The sequence below is a fragment of the Megascapheus bottae genome, chromosome 26 (assembly GCF_031878675.1).
Source record: "Megascapheus bottae isolate mThoBot1 chromosome 26, mThoBot2.hap1, whole genome shotgun sequence".
Taxonomy (NCBI): Eukaryota; Metazoa; Chordata; class Mammalia; order Rodentia; family Geomyidae; genus Megascapheus; species Megascapheus bottae.
In genome coordinates, this window is record NC_143534.1 from 15,954,816 (window position 1) to 15,964,471 (window position 9,656).

Consider the following 9,656-nt stretch of genomic DNA (forward strand, 5'->3'; position numbering starts at 1 on the left):
GGCCATGCAATCTCAGACAAGAGGGTGTCATGAGTGACCAGTTGCTGTGGATCTAAGACATCCCACTCCTTTCTGTTAGAAATCCACTCCTTTCTACCTGGCACCCATCCATTAATAACAGCAGCCATGTTGCTCTAGGCCAGTTAGCCATTCTCAATCTGTTTTCACTGGGAAATGATTAAAAGAAAATATGTGTTTTCCATTTGAGCAGCCTTAGGAGTACAGAAGCTGGTCGATGTAGCAGTCATATTTTATCAACGGTATTAAGTAAAGATGAGTGGAGGGGTGAAGAAGATGTGGAGAAGGCATATATTTGGAATCAGCCAAATGTGGTGCTGGATTCTGGTTCTTCTCACTGAGCTTACAGCCTTGGATTGAAAGCTGAGCCTCAGTCAGCCACCCACCCAATGAAATATCTATCTATCTATCTATCTATCTATCTCCATTTACAGAAACTTAAGAATAAATGAGAAGCATATTTGAAAGCCTATTCCATTTAGTTCCATCTTTTCTAGCACTAACCAGTATTATCTGCTCTATTTCAGGATTAAGCACTTGTTCTGTAAATCAAAGCAAGGATCTCACAGATTACTGAAAAGGAGCATAGGTAAAGCAAAGATCATTATGGCATCTGAAGACATGAAAGTTGATGAAGGGAAGTCATTTGGAAGGTGATTGAGAATGGGAAAGGGGGCGAGGCAGCAGGAAGGCCGTTCAAGAGATTTAGCTGTAACTCATGCTTAGCATACCTGGGGCCCTAGATTCCATCCCCAGTACTACCACACAACAGTTAACATCATCTAGACCATCATTTCCAGGATGGGAGAAAATTCCATATGATCACGGTTGGGTCTTTTGGGTGGAAAAATCATCCAGAGCAGAAAATACCACCACCACCCCACCATCCCAGACTGAACTTAGCATTCTTTATCTTAGAATAGCCTGAAGGATTTCATTCCAATGTTCCCTTTGCTCCACCTCATAGAGTGCTGTGGGCCATACAATCAGCCAATCAGAGGCCAGGAAAGTGGTCACTGGTCACCTAAGTTGCTTTAGTAGGGGCCTGGACTGACTATAATGCTCATCAACCCAAACATTCCTGTAACAAAGACTGAGGAAGGACTGGAAGCTGCAGTTCTCCGCAGCCTGGGAGAACCAGACTGGCAGAGGCTGATTGGGTCTGACATAACCTGCTGTGTGACCCCAAGCAAGTTACTGAACCTTTGGGGCCTTTCAGCATGAACTCTGACTTTATTGATTCTGGTGTGTTTCTTTTTTTCTTCAGATCTACTGATCTATATTTATATACATTTGTTTTGTGGCAGGGTCTTGCTACTATAAATCAGGCTAGTTTCAAACTCTCAAGCTCCTCCTATCTTTCAGCTTCCTTTGTGCTAGGATTACAGGCATGTGTCACTACACCCAACTTTCAAATCATTTATCAAGAACATAAGTTTTAAAAAGGATCCTAAACACACTCATGAGGAAAAGAAAAAGACCTCTAATCAGTACTGGGACAGAAAAAAGGGAAGGACAGAGAGACACAGGAGAGGACAAACTAGACACAGGAGAGGACAAACTACCCACCGGCACTCACCTTGTGTTTTTTTTTAATTCTTTTTTTCATATATTTTTATTGTAATTAATAGAAGGGTTACATGATACTTGCCAGATAGATGGTGCATTAATTCCCATACATGTCTTGGTCCCCATTTCCCTCCCTCCCCCCCACCCCCACCCCTCATCTTGTGTTTTTGAGATGAAGTAGAAAGGGAGATTGTTCAAGCCATGAGAAACTAGCCTGGAGCCATTTGAAGGTGGAGAAAGACTGTGAGCACATCCACAGGAGGTAACAGGAGGGCAGAGTTCTGCTGTTCATGAGTGGTTTCCCCCCCAAATTCATCCTGTGAAAAGCAAGGGACCTGGGCTCTAACCCTCCTGTCAATGCTCCTAAAATCTGGAAATAGCCAGATGTCTGGTAAGAAACAAACATTTGTTAGGGACTCTTTGAAGGGAATGAGAATGGGTTGGTGGTGTGAGGGCAAGGCTCAGCTTCTATGGCCAGGGCGAAGGGGAGTGGAGAACCTAAGTGATGGGCTGAGGCCTGTGAGGAGCCCAGGGGAGGTGTGGAGGCAAGCAAGGCTCAGGACAGCAGGCTGGCCATACGTCCATGTTGAAAGACGTGAGTAAGCCTCAAGGTTTCACCAGGAGTTGGCACCTGAAAAGCTGCATGCGCCTTCAGTTGCTTCCCTTGTGGGATGGAATGTCATTTTGTAGAGAGTTAGGGATATTTAATATGGTTCAGGGACATCTGTCATAAAGACAGAAAGAGGAGAAAGAGGCTGAGACTCATATCACCTGTTTATAATCCCACTCACTCAGGAGATGGTAGAAGGATTGTGGTTGAAAGGAAAAATGAAAGATCCTACCTGAAAAACAAACTAAAGCAAAGGATTTGGCTCAAGAGGCAGAACACTTACCTAGTAAGCACACACTCCAAGTCCAATCGTTAGTACAACCAAAAAGAGAGAGAAAGAAAGAGAGAGATGAAAGAAGGAAGGAAGGAAGGAAGGAAAAAGGAATAGAAAGTAAGCAAGTAAGAAAAGAACAAAAAAGAGGCCTGAGCACAGCAGAGAATGGAGTGGCTTAAAGGTCTGAAGCCAGCTCTCTCTGCATATGAGTTATCTAGAGTCTTTTTGATCATAGGCCTCTCTCCAAGATCCCTACTGACTAAAGGATTCTGGAGTATGGAGAGAGGGCTGGAAAGAGAATTGGGTCCTCCAACCTGTAAGACAAACTTCAATTCAGCCTTCTCTTCATCCATCCTGTGGCAGACAGCAGTTGTGACCCCCAGTGACCCAGAGAAAATTTCTCTTACTAGCAGAGAAGTCTTTCTTCTTTTTATAAGAGGAAATAACAATCGTGTCTTACTCAAAGACTCTGTGTTGTGTGTATGTGTGTGTATGTGTGTGCGTGCATGTACACATGCACACGTGTGAGCCTGCAGGCCTTATGCTAGCTTCCCTATAAGGTCAATTGCAGCCAGCTAGTACTTCTCCTTAAAAAAAAAAAGTCAGGGCAGTGGTTGGAATGAAAAAAGTGAGGACAGGGAGGCTTATGAGAATAAGTAGTTTTCTCTCTTCTTCCTATTCCCATGTCCATCTATGTAGCCCCAAGAAATGCCCAGAATTTTCATCATCAGTCAATTTCCCATGAGTTCACCTACTGCCCAAAGTAAAATTCCTGGAACACGTGTGTGTGTGTGTGTGTGTGTGTGTGTGTGTGTGTGTGTGTGTGCATGCGCCAGTACTGGGGCTTGAACTCAGAGCCTGGGTGATCTCCCTTAACTATTTTTTTTTTATCAAGGCTGGCATTGTACCACTTGGTCACAGACCCAAAGCTTCTGGCTTTTTTTGTTTTGGTAATCTATTGGAGATAAGGATCTCTTAGCTATTTTTCTGCGTGGGATGGCTTCAAAATCTTGATCCTTTAGATCTCAATCTCTTGAGTAGAAGCAAATTCTTGAAACTTTTTCCAAGCACCAAACACATGTAAAAAATGATTTTCCATGGAAGCTGTCAGATTGGCTAAGAAGATACACACTCAAAATACTCATCTGCTCCCAGGTCTCCTAGTTTGCCTCCTGGCATAACCATGACAAAAATTTACTTTTTCAAGGGCCATCGGAGAAGGTGTCTAAGCATCTTGTAGAGGGCATTTGAGCTGGGAATGGTTGCACACATCTATCATCCCAGAACTCTGAAGGCTGAGGAAGAAGGATTTCAAGTTCAAAGACAGCCTGGCTACTTTAAGAAATCCTGTCTCAAAACAAACAAACAAAAAAAGTGTAGCTTTTGTGGTTATTTGTCCCACTTGCTAGTTCTCTGATTGATCCATTCAGTTTCCTTCCAAACAAAGAAAGAGAGGGGCATAGAAATGCACACTAGCCACTGGTTGGCTGTTTTATGCACCATCCCAAACACTTCCTTGGCTAACGTTCCAGGAGGAACACACACACACACACACACACACACACACACACACACACACACACACACACACAATCTAAGTGCAGAAAATGACAGCTCCATCACAGGAAAACTGACCTTACTGATTCCCAGAAGGCGGCTTGAGCCAAGAAAGAATCTACTGATAGACAGCTGATCTTTGAGTGTTAGAGCTGTCTGGGAAGCTTGGCAGTTCAGTGTAAGGCAGTTTCTGATCTTCTAACCTCTTCTATGGTTTGGCCTTGACGTCTCAACTTCAGAATTCAGTTTAATACCGTGAAATGTCCGAAACTAAGAAGGATGTTGAGGGGAGTCTGATTTGTTCACTGAGCCTCTGCTGGAATAATTGTCTGACAAAAGGAAGGGGTGAGTGGGTGGGAAGGTAAAACGTCCACTGCTGAGATTCTGAATTCCCTTGGGTGAAGCTGGAGCCCTGCTTTTAACAGAACTTGCCCCGACCTTGAAAGTGTTTCTTTGTTGTTTTTAAACGGAGGAATTCCGGTTCCATCGCAATCTGTGATAAAGTGGAGTGGGGGGGGGCGCAGCATGTACACGTGTTGTATTTGCTTAAAAGGAAATTTAAAAAAAAAACGGAAAATAAGAAAGAAAGACAAAAGGTATTTAAGGATGGTTCCAGTGGCTGGTGAGAGCGGTGAGAGTACGCGGCTTTGAAAACGGTTTACACTCTGCCCTTTAACTTCAATGCCTTTTCCTCCGACAGCTCGGAGCAGACGTTTCAATTGACTCCTTTTGTACCGACTTTATTGCTCAGAACCCCTACGGCCTCGATTTGCTCTCAGAAGAAACGCGCCCCACCGCGCTGCCCTCCGAGGCGAGGCGAGGCGGCCCCGCCCGTCCAGGCTCCCCTCTCCTTTCTCCCGACCGCGGGCGGGGAGGGGAGGCTGGGGAGCCAGGTTGGCCCCAGACCCGCTCGGGCCCGTTGGAGACGTCTCCAAAGTGGGACCAGGACGTCGCTCCGTCCTTCCAGCACACCCTCTGCTCTGCTAACTACACACGCAAGAGCCAGCGGAAAGTCTGGGGATGCCAGACACCCCAACCTGATTCCGGGCGGAAGCGCGCCAGGGGCGGGTATGCCCGAGCCACCGTGGACCCCAGTCGCTCTCGGATAGCCTAGGTAGCCTTGCGATTTCCATGCTGACCCCGGAGAGAGAGCGAGACGCATGGGGGTCGGGGGACTGAATGCGCTCTCGCACCCCTAGGACCATTTGTGGATGTGGGTGCGCAAAGATGGGGCGCCCAGCAGTTCCAGCCTTCGGTGGGGAAGACAGGGGAGCCGCGTGCGCCGAGACGCGCCGCGCGTACCGACCGGCAGCGGCCGCCCAGGGCGCAGGTGTCCCGAGGAAGCTGCGGGCCGGGCAGGTACCGAAAGGCGGCCGGTGGGGTGGGAGAAGCCCCGCCTTCCTTCACCCCAGGATCTGCGGGAGGGGGCGCGGGGACCCGGCCCGCCCCCGGCCCACCGCCTCCAGGCCCGCAGCCCCCTCCCCGCCGGCGCCCCGCGCCCTGATTGGCTGGCGCGCCGGGCTCCTGGCACGCGCCTGTGGATGTAGTTATAAGAGTCCTCGCGTGCCAGCCCTCTGTCTCCGCGAGTCCGCCCCAGCCCTCCGCAGCGCAGCGCGGGCGCCAGCCGGAGCGCAGAGGCCCCAGGCACTCCAGGGAGGCCCCGGCGGCGGGTAGCCCCCGCGGCTGCCTCGTGCCCCGCTCCCCACCCCAGAACAGATCCCCGGAGGGAGGGGGCTGCGGGATCCGCACGAACCCCCGCCAACCCCCACGGGGGAAGCTCGGCTCGGCGGTGCCCGCGGCCCCGGGCGGCGGCGGCCAGCATGGACGCGGTGCTGCTGGAGCACTTCCCCGGAGGCCTGGACGCCTTCCCGGCCGCTTACTTCGATGAAGAAGACTTCTTCACCGACCACTCCTCCCGGGACCCGCTGGAGGACGGCGATGAGCTGCTGGCGGACGAGCAAGCCGAGGTGGAGTTCCTCAGCCACCAGCTGCACGAGTACTGTTACCGCCGCGACGGGGCGTGCCTGCTGCTGCAGCCCGCGCCCCCGGCCGCCCCGCACGCGCTCGCGCCGCCGCCCCTGGGGGGCGAGCCGGAGGACGGCGGCGGCGGCTACTGCTGCGAAGTAGGGGCGCCCCCGGGCGGCGTCCCCTATTCCCCCGGCTCCCCGCCCGCGTGCCGCGCGTACCCGTGCGCCCCGTCGGCCGCGCTGTCCCCCGGGGCGCGGCTGCGCGGGCTGAGCGGGGCGGCGGCGGCGGCGGCCGCAGCGGCGGCGCGGAGGCGGCGGCGGATCCGCTCGGAGGCGGAGCTGCAGCAGCTGCGGCAGGCGGCCAACGTGCGCGAGCGGCGACGCATGCAGTCCATCAACGATGCCTTCGAGGGGCTGCGTTCGCACATCCCCACGCTGCCCTACGAGAAGCGCCTCTCCAAGGTGGACACCCTGCGCTTAGCCATCGGCTACATCAACTTCCTCAGCGAGCTGGTCCAGGCCGATCTGCCACTGCGCGGGGGTGGCACGGGAGGCTGCGGGGGTCCGGGCAGCAGCCGGCGCCTGGGTGCAGACAGCCCGGGCAGCCAGGCGCAGAAGGTCATCATCTGCCATCGGGGCACAAGTAAGTGCTCCCATGTTTCTATCCGGGGAGATGGAGGTGGGCATTCGAGGGCCGGGAGGGAGTTGGGGGGGGGTGGTGGAAGCAGAGTGGTGCGCAGACGCACCGATTGCCAGCGGACACCGGGATGGACAGATCGCCAATGGGCACTGGTGGGCAAGCCTGAGTGCGAGGTTTCCCAGGGTTTTTGTTCTGACACGTGGACAAGGCTGGGAGGGCATGCCCCCTCCCCCGCCAGATCTGCAGCTCCTTCCTCTCTCTCCAGAGAGAGGACGCTAAGGGTTTGGAGGGGTGGGGTGGGAGGGTCTGTCTGGTGTCCAGATGCCTTTGAGGGGATCCCAAAGGACCCGCGGGGGACCAATGGAAATGTGGGTAGGTTTTTCAGTCTGCTTTCTCTTCCTCCCCAGGGTCTCCGTCCCCCAGCGACCCGGACTATGGCCTCCCGCCGCTCGCTGGCCACTCTCTCTCCTGGACTGACGAAAAGCAACTCAAAGAACAAAATATAATCCGAACGGCCAAAGTGTGGACCCCGGAGGACCCCAGAAAACTCACCGGCAAATCTTTCAACAACATAGAAAACGAACCGCCCTTTGAGTTTGTGTCCTGAGAAGACCCACAAAAGTTCTCAGGGCAGAGGATCTGAGTATATCTCTGTGCATGTTGTACATGTAAAATATATATACATATATATATATAACGTAAATGTAATTTAAGAACCACGTTTTCTAATGGCAATCAACTGTTATTTATCTATTTATTATCTTGTCGAATTGATGAAATAGATGATCTTTTGTTAAATATATAATTTATATAATTTATCCTGATTTTTTTTCTAAAAATATGCAATAGCCAATGATTTCCCCAGCACTTTTGGGCAGAACTCTGAGTTGCTGAAAGAACTCTGACCAGTAAACTTCATGCTTATTTATTTCCAGATATGGTTTATTACTAAGCATTGTTAATAAATTCTGTTTACACATTTTCCCCTAAAAGTTGGTTTCTTCTGCCCAAAATAGAGGTATATGGCTAAAAAAATTAACCCGGTAATTTTTAAAAACTAAATCAAAGACTCACACTCAGACACCACGTTTTATTTAGATTTGACCTGAAAGTAAGGAGTTTGAGCCTTAGCTCTACATCTGCACTGCCTCCCACAAATGGTAACAATTTTGCCCACGTGTGTCCTGTGAAACACCCCCCCCCCCACGAGAATGGGGAAACGTGGAGCACTTATGATTCCCATTTATCAGAGAAGAAAGTTGAGGTTTGGAGGCAGTATTTTATTTATTCAAGGTTGCACTCACTCTGCATAATATTAGTGCATAAAAGTGAATAGACTGCATCCAGTGCATTCAGAAACCAGGTCTAGGCCAGAAGAGGGACCTTTCTTCTTCCACAGGTTGAGAAGTATTTGCGTTTGAGATAAAGCTGCATACATCCTTTCCACAGATAACAGCTTTTGGAACCTGGGACTCCGGGACTCAGGCTCCTCTGTGGGGCAGGCAGCAGTGTGATCCCGGGGGAAGAGGGGCTGGGGGGTGGGGGAGGTGTTCAACAAAATCCAGTTGTTGGTTTTCCTATTTTTTTTTTCAGAGAAGGCTCTCACCTGTCCCTTCTGCCACCTGGATCATTTCTAAAACTGACTTCAATTAGCCTTCACACACACTTTGTCTTTCCCCCAGGATGGAAAGCCAGCTTGGGGTGGAGGGGGTGGTGGTTCAGGATCGCCCCCTAGCGGAAGGGAGAGGAACCGGGGTGAAGTCTAGGGTGTTGAGCCTGGAAGGTCACGAAGTGGGGACAGTCTGCCCCGTGGCGTGGACCAGAGCCACAGACCACAAGGCCGATGCTGGTGCGCATAGGCGCACAGTGGGAGACACGCACCGTATTGCGTGTCTGGGGTCGTGAGCAGTCCTCGCGGTGAGCTGCTAACTTCCCGACTCAGCAGTGGCCTGGTCAGTCTAGGTGCTACCCCCAATCATCTCCAATCCCTATGGCCTGGCAAGAGGACAATATGCCGGCAGCATGCTAATTGCTTTAACCTAATTTCAGCCCCACCGAGGGGATTTCCCCGTGCTCCGCGGGTGCTGTGGATTTGGTCCAAGAGTAATTAAAGCGAGGCTGCCAGGCTGACTCCACAGAGAGGCTTGGCCAGATATAAGAAGATTCTGGGTCGCGAGACTCCCAAGAGACACCCTTGGCCATGGACCTTCTCACTTTCTCCAGTCTTCCCAGTCTCTCCTGCCCCCCCCTCCCCAAGACGACTTCACACTGGAGAGGATTTGAGAACAAGAGGAAAAAAAATAATAATTCGATTTTGTCTTGTATTAGAGCCTCATTAAACAGGAAAGTTGCGTTAGCACAAATGCCCCCATCAGGCATGTAACCTCATTACACTCATTAGAAAGTCAAATGTTTAGGCAGACCTCCACTTCATTATAAGGTAGGGATGTGTTGTACCGTTTGTTTCTGCACTCTGTAAACCTGTCCTTCCCTTTGGATCTGGCAGCATAGAAACATCCCAGTTAAAACACTACAACCATTGTGATGTGGCACCTTTTATTTTGCGTGCTAGTTATTTTTTTTGTGTGTGAATCAATGCAGCAACACATCCTTTAGTGTAGTGCAGATGAAGCGGAAGGGGCGAGCTGAGCATGCAAAACACCAGGGTCTCTATCTTGTCACTCTTACGTCCTGACTTGGCAAGTCCTTTTAAGCACAACCTTTCAAGAGACTGACAGTTTCTTTTTATTTACTCATAATCCATTCATTCTAGTGCAGCAATTCTTTTTTTTTTAATGCAGCAGTAAAAGCAGAACAGAAGTATCATTTCAGAGTTCCCTTTGGCATCAGGGAAGCCAAAGGAGCACTGAGTACAGGGGTGGCTTGCCTTGTGGCAGAGTCAAGCTAGACTGCCTCCCAGCCTGGGGCATCTCTGGCTCAGAACTGCAGCCTGGCACTGGAAGAACCATGTGAGGGTGATTTGAGTGACAGATATTCAGGAGTCCTAAGCCAACACTTTCT

General features: G+C 50.8%; 1 protein-coding gene across 1 annotated transcript; it reads left to right on the forward strand.

The window, feature by feature from the left end:
* The first annotated feature begins 5,848 nt into the window (after positions 1-5,848).
* Ptf1a (pancreas associated transcription factor 1a) lies at positions 5,849-7,242 on the forward strand. The gene is made up of 2 exons (XM_090319185.1): positions 5,849-6,638; positions 7,043-7,242. The coding sequence occupies exons 1-2, from the start codon at positions 5,849-5,851 to the stop codon at positions 7,240-7,242; spliced, it is 990 nt and encodes a 329-aa protein (XP_090175311.1).
* The last annotated feature ends 2,414 nt before the right edge of the window (positions 7,243-9,656 follow it).

Excerpts from the sequence above, each read along its gene's own strand:
- Ptf1a (XM_090319185.1), top strand. The coding sequence starts at position 5,849 with ATGGACGCGGTGCTGCTGGAGCACTTCCCCGGAGGCCTGGACGCCTTC. Across the intron at positions 6,639-7,042 it reads CATCTGCCATCGGGGCACAA|GGTCTCCGTCCCCCAGCGAC; the intron begins GTAAGTGCTCCC and ends CTTCCTCCCCAG.